Source organism: Mustela nivalis (genome assembly GCF_964662115.1).
Source record: "Mustela nivalis genome assembly, chromosome: 3".
Classification (NCBI taxonomy): domain Eukaryota; kingdom Metazoa; phylum Chordata; class Mammalia; order Carnivora; family Mustelidae; genus Mustela; species Mustela nivalis.
In genome coordinates, this window is record NC_139022.1 from 88,403,870 (window position 1) to 88,416,854 (window position 12,985).

Genomic DNA, 12,985 nt, shown 5'->3' on the forward strand with positions numbered 1-12,985 from the left:
TGTGTAGTCATGGGGCATGGGGGTAGCTCAGTATGGGTGCAGTGGGTTGGTAGATGGCAGGCAGTGGAGATGTGGCTAAAAAGAGAGAGACAGGGTCTTGGTTTTGAGGGTCCTGCATACTGTGGAAGCTAGTTAGGACTCTATCTGTAAGTTCTAGAGAACAAGTGAGGGAAATTGAGGAGTGATAAGCTTGGGATGGCAGAAGTGTGAAGGGGCAGTGGGAAGTCAACCTTGTGTGGAAGAAGAGTCCAGTCTTGAGATGAAGAAGGCTTGAACTAAGGCAGGTATAGTAGAAATCAGAAGGAGAATAATGAATGAGAAAAAAAGTATTAAATGGAAAGGAGAATAAAAAGAACCTGATGAACAGTCAGACATGGAGATGAGAAATTTGGAAGTGTCCAGGAAGACTCCCATTTAGATTTTGGTTAATAAATACGGAATTTAGGAATAAATCATGATAAGGAATTTAGGAATCTATAAGGAAGTTAAGCACATTCATCCCCAAAAGCCATAATAAAATAATGGAATTTGAGTAAGATTTTAAAAAAATAAATAAATAAACAATGGAAAGAGAAGAAATGGAGGGAGGTTAAGACAATAAAGAATAGGGGTGCCTGGGTGGCTCAGTGGGTTAAAGCCTCTGCCTTTGGCTCAGGTCATGATTCCAGGGTCCTGGGATTGAGCCCAGCATCAGGCTCTCTGCTCAGCAGGGAGCCTGCTTCCTCCTCTCTCTCTGCCTGCCTCTCTGCCTACTTGTGATTTTTGTCTGTCTAAGTAAATAAAATCTTTTTTTAAAAAGACAATAAAGAATAATAGGAGATTGAAACTAAAAAGTGGAGCATCAAGATATTACAAATAATAACTAGTAAGAGGGAAATAGAAGTATGGAGGGAAATACAATTTGCCTTGTTCAACATCTGCTTTAGTTTTTAATTCTTGAAAGCCTTCAGTGAAGGGTTACAACATTATAGGCTTGATTTTGACAGACCACCAGCATGAAGGTAACTCTACACTGCCACCAAGAGTGACTTATGAGACATACTGGGTATTACTGCATCTAAAGTACTACTCAAAGTAATTTTTTGAAGTACATCTGGCAGCTGGGACTATCCTACTCAAGCTTACCTGAAATTCTATCCCAAATGCCATTTTATTTACCTTTATGCAGTTTCAGGTTCCCTTGTAGTTTAAATGGTGAGTCTTTTCAGCCTCTCAATAGCACAGGCCTCTCTGTCATCTAGCATTTATTGCTGCCAGGTAATAATTCCTGGTGTGCCATGAGCTGGTAATCAACCCAGGAAAAGTGTGGTTAATGTGCATTGCTTTACCAGCTCAGGCTGTCTAACAGTGGCTTTGCTGTTCAAAGTTGTTCAAATGAACAACTCAGAGAAAGCCTGAACAGCTCCAGAAATCTCATCAGACCCCTAGAACAAAACAGCTCCTGGATTTGAGATTTAAAGTGGCATCTGATGTGTTAAAACCAGTGAAAGAGCCTGGGTGGCTCAGTGGGTTAAGCCTCTGCCTTCAGTTCAGGTCATGATCTCACAGTCCTGGGATTAAGCCCCACATTGGGTTGTCTGCTCAGCGGGGAACATGCTTCTCCCTCTCCCTCTGCCTGCCACTCTGCCTACTTGTTATCTCTTTTTCTGTCAAATACATAAAATCTTTAAAAAAAAAAAACAGTGAAAGAGACAATGAAGTTCATTTGAAGACTTTGATTTCAAGGAGGTGAGAAGAGTTGTTTTTTCCTTTGCCATTTTCAAAAGCTCATAATGAACCTTTCCACTCAGGTTCACATTCCTGGCTGTCTGGTTTACAGGGAACCCTGGGATTTGTGTTGGGATCATACCACTGAGAGGATGAATGTGGGTGGCATCCTGGGAATCAGAATGGGTAAAGGGAAACTGAGAAAACAAAGAAAGAGGAATGGCTTAGTCCATGGTGAAATGAAAACTGGAATCAAGTTTTAAAGTTGACATCATCTTGCTTTGACAATGAAAAGTTGGTGGACTAGTCTGCAATGAATAATGTCAACTTCCCAAGTGAAACTTGTTAGTTTATCTTTTTCCGGTCTGCCTATCTAATGTATCAAGGGCTCAAGTACAGTTTTTTTAGGAAAAATCCTGAGTTCACACCCCTCACCCCCAACTCCTGCTCCACAAATTCACATGCACAGCCTCTGCCATCTCACCTCTCACTAGGCTCCGCATCTCCCTGGATGGTTTGACAGAGGCATAGCTGGTTGCACTTTTGTAATCCAAAAGATAGACCCTACAGTGCTTAAGTGGTAACTCTCTACTTACTGTGTTCTTCCTCTGAATCTCAGGAAGAGTTTACAGCCTCACAGGGTGTGCATTCTCCATAGAAAGATGCTGAGTGGTCCAACCTGGTCATGAGAGGCTATGTCCCTATGTGCCCCAGGTCACTCCAATGATAGCTAGGCTTTGTAGCATTTTATGAAATAGAGGCAAGAGCACTACATCTCAGGAGTTGCTCTTGTACTCCTTGGACCAAGCGAAGCCTTCACAGTCACAATGAATCTAAATCCAATGGCATCCTAAATTTATAAGCCTCTGTTCAGTGGGAGTATTTTAAAATCATGTGTTTTAGGTCAGAGATTTGAAAGATTAATGTAAAGCACCTGGGGAAAAAACACATTGGCACATCAATGATAAGTAGATTCATGTGTTGCCTGTGAAACAGGTTGTCTCATTTTATCATTCAACTCTACCAAAATCCAGATTACCAGTGAGACCCACTCTAGCATACCTGGCAGGTTACTTCAGATTCTAATAATGGGTCTATTTCACATTGTGGGGCCTAGGGGTTGGCTTTCAGCCCTTGGTATACTCCCAAGTGTCCTTGAGACGAATTAAGGAATACTCCATAAATTGTTCTCCCTACTAGAAATATCTGGCCTTGGATAAAGTGATATTTTATTTTCAGGGAGAGGTGAGATGTAAAAAAGAAGAGACTAGTTAGGTCCACAGAATATTTCCCAGAGACCTCATGCTAGGACCTCTTAATCTTCCCATAGCCTCACAAGAGAAAAGGTAGAATGAGTGTCTTATCTTTCTCTTCCAGGACAATACTTAGCTGGTACATGATGATGGCAGAAAAGAAAAATCAAGCTCCTTCATCTTAAAATCCTTGACCCTGCTGACTTAGATTCCACTACTTAAAAAGCAGTATATAAGTGTATCTGTATGAAGAAAATGATAGTGAAGACCAAACCTTCCAAATAGATTAATTAAAAAGTAATTATATTGCAAAATATTCTACCCAAAGGATTCCTTTTTTTTCTTTTTTTTTTTTAAGATTTTATTTCTTTATTTGACAGAGATCACAAGTAGTCAGAGAGGCAGGCCAGGGGTGGGGGGCAGGGGGAAGCAGGCTCCCTGCTGAGCAGAGAGCCCAATGCTATGCGGGGCTCAATCCCAGGACCCTGGGATCATGATCAGAGCCAAAGGCAGAGGCTTTAACCCACTGAGCCACCCAGGCATCCCTAAAGGATGCTTTTTAATAGGTCTCCTAGTATAATAGTTTATTTACAGATTATGTTTTCCTTAGGTATACAGAAGCTTTTGGTTATTAAATATTTTAGAGATTATCTAGAAATCGATGCCTACTGAAGATCATTCAGAAACCAAAACAGAACATTTATTATTATTTTGATTTCAATACATTATTTTTAATGTGATCGTTACTGTGGTTTAATTATGCAGAGCTTTTCCAGAATGGTTTTTATCATAAATAGTAAGCTGTACTATGTATTAATTCAAGGGTGAGAAGATTATTTTTTTAAGTTATTTAAATTCCAGTTAGTTAACATAAAGTGTAATATTAATTTCAGGTATAGAATTGAGTGATTTGTCACTTACATTGTTTCTTTTTTTTTTTAAGATTTTATTTATTTGACAGAGAGAGTGCCAGCGAGAGCAGGAACACAAGCAGAGGGAGTGGGAGAGGGAGAAGCAGGCTTTCCACTGAGCAGGGAGCCTGATGTCAGACTTGATCCCAGGACCCTGGGATTGTGACCTGAGCCAAAGGCAGACGCTTAACAACTGAGCCACCCAGTCTCCCCACATTATTTCATATTTTTAATGGCTTTGAGAATGAAGCAGGCTAGTAAGTTTTACAATTAAGCCTTCTTGACTATATCAGCAGAATGTCAATGAGCCAATTCAAGAGCTCAACAAGTCGATCCTCTCTAGGTAAGCTACAAAGTGGCAGATGGGCTGAATGGCCCAGTATAATTTAAAACTTTTCCAAATATAGTTAAGATTACATTCAGCTTTCTGTAATAGTGGGCATTTAAAACTTCTTGGTGTGTCTCAAATCACCTTTCACTTATGTCATTTTACACAATTGAAGAAGGAGGATAAAGCTGAAGAAAAGTGTTTAGGCTATTTCAAATACCTGTTAAAAAACCCTACTCATTCTCTAGTCACCTGACTGACTTAGTCAGTGGAACATGCAGCTCTTAATCTTGGGATTATTAGTTTGAGCCCCCTACTGGATGTAGGTTGTTTTTTGTTTTTGTTTTTGTTTTTAATTCCCCTTTTTTAAGGTGGCAAAGCAAATTTTCTGGTGATGATCCCACCCAGGGTTGACTCACGACGTTTGGTATCTGCCAAGAATACAGAAGTCTTAACAGGCAGAAAACTTTTTGTAGTTCCATGCCACCAAGAATGCTGCCAAAACTGAGGGGTTCAAGCCCCAGCTCTTAGACTGACTAGCTCTGTGACCAGCCTAGTTTTCCTAATGTTTGTGAGTTTCAGTTTTACCATCTATGTAAATCTGATGTCTTATATACATCAAAGGATTAGATATATAAGTATGTAAAATCGCCAGGCAATTCCTGGCACATAGGAGGCACTTAATAAGTTATTTTTAATGTGATCGTTACTGTATCAAACTCTTATGACATTAAAAGGCAGAGAATAAAAGACCAGTCATGGTTGACCTTTTCTGGTAAATAGATTTCCATAGAAATAGATTGATTGATTCTCCCTGTCTGGGCATCTCTAGAAGGCAAAACCAAGAAGTAGGAATGGGGTCTTTTTCAGGGATCTTCCTTTGAGCATCAAAGCTGCATGTCCTCAGGCAGCCCCAGGGTCTCCATTTTAATGTCTCATCAAAGCCTATTGTCCCCATCTTGGCATTCCCAACCCTGGCTCCTCCCCCATCTCTCTCCACCCTATACCATTATGATTTACCTGCTCTCTGTTTGATATATTTTGTTAATTTGCTCATGCATGCTAATGTGTAACCCTCCGTGAGAGCCTAGGTACATTGTGTTAGGGATCCCAGAGACATTATATACAATGATTGATCTCAGAGGCAGATGTGTTAGTGGTAATAACGAGAGCTAAGGGACTGAGTGATTCCTCTGTGCCAGGTGCCAGGGGAGAGGGTTGAGGGGCAGGGGGCGATGCTCTTTGTAAGCACTATGTCATGTGTGCCTCACTTTACCACATCCTATGAGGAGGTCTTGTCACAGGTCTCTACTTCACAGATGAAGAAACTGAGGCTCAAAGAGGTAAAGGAACTTGGCCCAGGACAATCAAATAAGGGGAGGAAGTAGCTCCAGAATTCACCCCCAGGACTCACTCCAGATCTGCCACCCCTTACCACTGTGTTATGGTACTGGGGCAGGTTGCATGAGTTCTTCCGGAGTGCCTGCCTCTCTAAACTTGATCCCACTCCCAAGACCCAAATGACTTCCTGCTTTCAGTCAAGCTGGCTGCAATCAACTTAGTCGACAACAAACTTGAGAGGGGTATTGAAAAGTTCAGAGAGGGACAACCTGGCAGCTGGCTTCCAGCCTACCCCGAGGCTAGACACTGCTTGTGGCCAAAGGACTGTGCTCTGGGCCTCTGCATGATGAGTAGAGTCCTCTCATTTCCAGCATGAAGCCGAATCTCAAGCTATGGATATTTGTAATGGCCTGGATGGGTGGATGGTGGGGTCATTGGAGGGAGGAACAACTTATGAATTTTTTATTCATTAGTTATTATCTGTCATGGAATTGGATTCCCAGGTCTAAATCTAGAAGAAAAATCTATGCATTTGTTTGTATTTTGCTCAACTCAGTATTTTCCTAGACTAGCAGCAACTCTTCCAAAAATGGAGTAATGAATCTCCCAATAAAACTAAACCCCAGAAAATACTGACTTATGTCAATAGGACAGCCTTTTCTCAGTAGTAATCTAAATAATGCGCCAGCAGTAGTCTATTACTGTCATCAGGTGGTACAAAGTAATAACTAATAGTGGTAGCAACGATTGTAATTCAATGTCTTGTATTTATCAAGTGCTGACAAACTGTATACGCACTGCTCCAGGTGGCATCATAGGATAGATGTGTTATGTGTGGAAGTAAGAGCGGTCATCATCCCTGTTTACAGAGAGGGAAACTCCGGCACAGAGAGGCTGTTTGTTCAGAGGCATAAAGTCAGTAAATGAGAAAACTAGGATTAAACCAGGGCAGCCTGGCTTCTCATTTTATTTCCTTGTACTATTAAAGCAACCAGTCCTCCTCTCTCTGTTGTTTCTCAACTCAACGATCTTTATGTTTTGGCTAAAATTTATTTTGTACTTGACGCGGTCCCATCAAGCCCCACTGCCAACTCGGAGGGGCAGTCTCTGCTGGTGGCCTGCCCCATTAGGATGGCGATTTTTTTTTTTAAATATTTTATTTATTTATTTGACAGAGAGAGAGATCACAAGTAGGCAGAAAGGCAGGCAGAGAGAGAAGGGGAAGCAGGCTCCCTGATGAGCAGAGAGCCTGACTCAGGGCTTGATCCCGGGAACGTGGAATCGTGACCTGAGCCGAAAGCAGAGGCTTAACCTACTGGGCCACCCAGGCACCCCAGGATGGTGATTTAGAATTAAAGATGAATGATACTTTGTTGACTTTTCTCATGTTTAAAAAAAAAAAAAAGATTTTATTTATTTATTTGAGAGAGAAAGCACAGAGGGAAAGTGTGAAGGAGAAGCAGACACCCTGCTGAGCAGAGAGCCTGGTGCAGGACTCGATCCCAGGCCCCTGGGATCAAGGCAGATGCTTCACCCGCTGAACCATCCAGGAGCCCTTCTCATCATTTTAATAACTGCTTTACCTTGACAATATATTCCTCTTGGTAACATGGATAAAACTTCCCCCCACCAACATGAAAATATTCTTAGTCTAAACCTGTTTTGGTTACTTTTTACTGGTCATGACAGAGAGGAAAAGGAAGGAAAAAAATGCCAAGTGACCTTCAAATTAAAATATGTGGAGATCTTTTTGCCTCAAATTCATACTTGATTCATAAAATATCTTCTGATTTCTTTTTTAGTACAACATTTAAAGAAAGTTTTCTTGTCTCTCTGGCCTTCTTTCAGCCAAAGCTTAGGTTTACTGAGAATCCTAATGTGGAAAGTTTCTATTCAAATTTCTAACTTTTACTCTCTTTGTAAGTCAAATTGTGAGTAAAGAAGTTCAATGGTGACAGCGTTTATATTCACAGAAGATTGAGGGCTCCCGTATAAAACTTAAGTCTTTCACTGAAAGAGCCTGGAATGTGAGATCAATAAAATTGTTACCTTACTTCTCAATAATAATGGAAAACTTTCCCATTCCTTCACATATAATTCCTCAAGTTTCTCATAGATGCCTTCTGTACCATGTATATGATCTCTTAGAACTTCAGTGCATTTCTGAAGCCAGGGGAAAAAAAACTTGCAAATAACCCAGCAAGCAGCAAAGACAAAACTGTCCCGTTACATTGAACTTCACCCAGGGTTCTGCCTGATTCTAATTACCTTCAGCAGTTTACCCAGGATGCCTCAGTTAACCACCTGGAAAAATGAGGGTGGAACTTTGATTCTGGGAGGCATATGGAAATTTAATTACTAGGTTTACAAAGTATTTTAAAATCCCCAGATAAAAGTGACCAGAGGACTAGAGAAGAACATCATTATTAGAAGTAGCGGGGTTATGTGGTGGTGAGAGGGGTGCTGAGGATCAAAGACTGGTGTGCCTGTCTCTACACTGGCCCCTTCGCCCCATCTTCTGCAAGCAGCTTCAAGGGGAGATGGAGAAAGAATCATTTATTCACCTTCTGGCTGCAAGAACTGCAGACCTCAACTGTGGCAACTCTAGCACTGAGGAGAAAATACACATAGGAAAAAAGAAGGCCATGTCTCACTTCCAAATTAAAAAAAGACATTTCTACATGTTTCCATAACCCACAGACTGCTGCCATTTGAGGCCAACCCCTCAAAGTTTTCCTCTTTGTCTAGTGTAGTGGCTGAATCTAGGCCACTGTCAGCAATCCTTTTCATTCACCCAGGCCCATCCCCACGCCTCACAGATGCAGAGATTCTCTTGAGACATGTGTACTTTGGTATCAAACAATGCAACTCATGTTTGATTTTGGATAACCTTGCACTGCCGAATAAAATAACCCTTGAGAAAGAAGCAATAAAAGCGCTGTAAGAAAAGTGACTCATGTTTCCAAGCTGTCTAAAGTGATCACTTATCCCAACAAATGGTAATTCTTTCAAGACACAGTGGGCATGCACCATAGTTATAAAAGTCTGGGAGAAAAGCCTTGCAATCATTTTTTTTTTAATTGTGTTAAAATCTATCAAAAGAATGTTTCTGGTAGGCTGTACCAGACAGGGTATGCTTAAAAACAAAAACAAAAACCACATGGATGTGGAAGCCAAGGTGGACTGGTGCAAGGGGGACCTTACCAAACACACAGTCCCATTGGCTTGTTTATGCACTTGTTTATGTGCCTCTAATTGTTTTCCATTTTCTGCCCCCATTCGATAGAGTGCAAAGATGTGAACAAAGTGGCTTATTGCCCACTGGTGCTGAAGTTCAAGTTCTGTAGTCGAGCATACTTCAGACAGATGTGTTGTAAGACCTGCCAAGGACACTGACCCACCGAAAGCCAGAGAGAGCGCCTTGTCATTTCATCGTGGAAATGCGTCCATCAAAGAGAGTCACCCAGAGGAAGAGGATTGATGTCCTTGCAAATGCATTACCCTGTGGAAAACGTAACCACTGGTCAGCCCTAGCTGACAGGATTTCAATATTATTTTAACTTCTGTGAAGTGGGATTTATTGATCCAAAGTGCTGGACACGGTATTAAGGAGGGAATGCCAGATCAGAGAGATCCAAACAACACAGGGAGACTTGCTTACTATGGAACGTCTGTGTTCTTTCGAGTAAATCCAATAGCCTGTTTACCTCCTTGGACCATTAAGATAATTTTTATTATGGACTTAGCAATGACACTGAATCCATTTGTATTTAAAACTGTTTAAAATGTAGCTGTTATGACTTGGTCAACTATGGAAGTAAAAGAAGATTCAGAAATCTTAAGTCATAGCTTAAAAATATTTACTATACTTTATCTCACTACAACAGCACCACAACTGAAATTCTAAAATGGGCTTTTAACTGTAATTTAAGGAGCAATTATAAATCAAAAGTAATGAAATTTCATATGATTTTTCTTCATTCCACTTAATTTCCTTAGGAATAACCCCCCTGTTCTGAACACTGCTGTGAGCCATATATAAACTATATTAAACCGAACAACAGTGAAGGAATTAGCTGAAGGCAGTGCATCAGTTACTGCAGCTGTGCGAGTCTATAAATCCTGTGCTAAAAGACTGTGGCCAACTTGCCATTGTGCAAGTGAAGCTGAGATTTCCATTAAAACTTTAAGAGAAAAACATTTCGATTTCATGCAGAAGCCAGACCAGGGGTATGGTAGAGACCGAAGAAACAGGCCCTTTGCTGCCATCACACAGGATGCCTCAGTTCTTCTTTGGTTCACCCCAACTCAGTTGTGTTGACATCCTCACCGGCCACAGAACAGCTTCTGCCCCGTTGGACTGTTGCACGCGTGTTGAGCTTACTGAAATGATGCCGTGCAAAAGATAGACTGGCTCAGTAATAACCAGGCAGACCCTTTTGCTGACAATTGTGATGGGTTCCAGATGTCCCTTCTTTGATATGGCAGAAGGGCATTTATTTATATGAAAGCAAGTGTGTGTGTGTGCGGGCGCTTTTGAGTGTGTGGGTTAGATGAGTGTGCTTGCACATAAATGTGCTATTTTTGTGAGTTTTAAAGTAGGCAAGGGATAACAACCAAAGAAGAAAAACTCATGAAGCCTAAAGATCATAAAGCATAATTTTAATAGTCACTCAACCAACTATTTTGTATTTTTTATGGATACTCTGAATGGCAATCAAATGTGAAACCAAGTTTCTTGGGCAAGTCAAATTCTAGAATCAAATCCAGAATCCTAAATTAAATCAGCTAGCTCATATTTTTCCTATCCACAAGTAATTTCGTGTCATGGCCATCAAAAGCTTCAACGGTGGGATCAAAAGAAAAGGGAAAAAAAGAGGGTACTTATTTGTATTTTGTACTTGAACACTTGTAGCTTGCAGCAGGTTCTTGATGAATGTGCTTTGTATCCTACAGGTGTGTACACAGTGCTACACCAACACCTCAAACTCCAACCAAATGGCTACTTTGTAAAGATACTACTTGCAGTAAAGAGTATGTTTGACTTAAACCCGTCACTGTGTGTGCTCAAACTACATGTCAGGTGTATAAGCTACGCCGTGACCTAAGGTAGAGGTTAGTTTTTTTTTGTTTTTGTTTTTGTTTTTGTTTTTCCCAGAAAGGAAAAGAGACTCACAGACTTCAAAAACCAACCTAAACTTCAGGTTTGCTATGGACAGTCAGCACGGGATGTTCCGCACACTCAGTCGTGGTCATCCCTATTTTCTCGCCTGCTTTCTCTCTCAACACCACAGCTCATGTCCCTGAGCTTGCCAGAGAAAGCTACTGACAATACACAACAATTGCCAGGGCCCCTCTGTATACTGCCCTGAAAAGACGAGCCAAAGCACCATCTATTCAGTGAAGGGAAGGCAGCCCATGAGCAGCGTGGCCCCAGCACTGATTTCCCTCCATCCCTTGCAAAGAGCAGTTAACTTGGTGCTAATATGCCCTGGTGAAGTAAATAAAAGATGAGTACTTTTTGTGGCATTTTAGGCATAGGTTTCCTGTCAGGATCTGTTTTTCCCCAACATAAATATCAGCTCATGTTTGTATTCCAAAAAGATTTCTTACATTACTGACTTTAGTCTATTCTACACCTCACCTGGAAACTAACGTTGTGAGGACCGTTGCCCTGGGCTCCCTTGACTAACGGTAGAAGAGGGGACAGCTAGTGTTCCCCCAGGAGTGTGCACCAGCCTCAAGGCCAGGAGCAGAGGGCTTCCAGGCGCAGCATCAGATTACTCTGCTAGAAGGAACCAAGCACAGCATGTAACAGGACTAAACCTGAGTGGGGAAACAAATCATATTCTACAGCACATCACAATACCGCTGCTAACTGTGCAGTCAATCACATGGCTACGTGATATACTCTCTTCCTAAATAATAGCAATAGGATTGTCAGTGGAGGCTGAGCCACCATGGCAGGCCCTCCAAAGTACTGTGCTATGTGGACTACTTAGGGAGGCCCAAGGAAACTGGTACCCCATGACTGAGAGCAGTATCTGCCACTGGCAAAAAGTCCTGCCGAAAAAGGAAAGGTAAATATACCCAACTGATTAAAGCCCTTAAGATACATATGACTCCCCAAACAGTCCATTTCATTAGGAATTTTTTGGAGTGAATGTCACATAGGTATCCTTAATAATACAGAATGAAATTACCTTTGTATTATTGTGATTAGTTGTTGCTTATTATTTTATACTCAGTATTAATGTGGTACACTGTTACTTTTTTTTTTTTTTTGCTTTTGTAAATTATATTCTAATTTATTGCCATGTTTCCTAACACTTGTCCTACATTCATTCTCCTGCTTGTAATGAAAATGAGAAAATCATTGTAACACTTGATGGAGTGAAATTCCACACCAGGCACAGATTTTTTTTTTTTTTTGACATAGATAATTTAGTAAAAATAAAAATTCAGCTTGTAAGAATGATTCAGATGAAAGTTGTCTATTCCCTGAAAAGCTGGTGTTAAACTTGCAGTAGGAGGAATCTATCCTTTGGAATACCACACTACACTACCCAAATTATCCAGGTAGTATCCAGGATTGAGAGAATTTGTTGTATCCTTATTACCCTCCTCAGAGATTGCATTTATTTTTATTTCAGGACTATTAAATATAAGGGCTTTGGGTATTTCTGGTGGATCTCTATCCCCAGAGACCACTAGTCAGCTATTCTAACCCTAGAAAGGAAGACCTGATTGACCCATGACTCTTTTGCCTTCCTCTTTCTTTTGCTTTCCATATAAATTCTTTAGCATAGAAGAGGTTGCAAGACATTTCATTGTGGAAAAGGTGCTGGACAAAAGTATTGACACTTGTAGAAGGATCTTTCTACTTAAATTCAATAGGGAGCATAGGAACATGAGGGGCATATTTTTCCATCTCCAGACATTTCCTCTCAGGCTAAACTAATGGTTCAGCCACTGCTGAGCTGGGGTATACTGTCACATGCAAAGGTAACTCAGCAATTTTTAAAACTCGGCAACTAAAATGAAGGTAACCCTCCTGCATGCTTAGCTATTTGAGTATGTTCATAATGACAATTTCATCAATTACATAAGAAGATGTGGAATGCCCAGGCAGGTTGTGCTTCAGTCTGCTTACCTCCGTATCCACACATTCAACTTGATACACTAGAAGAAATCAGGTGCGATGATTAAATAGTCTTGGAGAGTATTTCTTCAGGGTCATTCTAGGAGTCAAAAGGGGCTGGAGTATTATGAAGGCTCAGTGAATGAGAAGACTGTGGGACCAGCTGTATCATCTTCCCACTGGATTTGCAAAGGGTAGTTCTGCTAGAGATTGGGAAGGGGGAAATAATGAGAAATAAGGTTTGCCTTAGCTTAGATTCCTCAGATGTGAGTCTGTTTGTTTACAGTTGTTTTTAAGCTTCCAG

At 40.9% G+C, this 12,985-nt stretch overlaps 1 protein-coding gene across 5 annotated transcripts in view; it reads left to right on the forward strand.

Annotated features, from left to right (window-relative positions):
• The window catches only part of ADAMTS6 (ADAM metallopeptidase with thrombospondin type 1 motif 6), a 307,097-nt gene extending 295,079 nt beyond the window's left edge, over positions 1-12,018 (forward strand). For all 5 annotated transcript variants that reach the window (XR_014309548.1, XM_082723084.1, XM_082723083.1 and 2 more), the window contains one exon: positions 8,827-12,018. Coding sequence is in view for 4 of the 5 variants with exons in the window: in XM_082723084.1 (XP_082579210.1) it covers positions 8,827-8,936 (110 nt within the window). In the remaining variant the exon portion in view is untranslated. The remainder of the gene's footprint in view (positions 1-8,826) is intronic.
• The last annotated feature ends 967 nt before the right edge of the window (positions 12,019-12,985 follow it).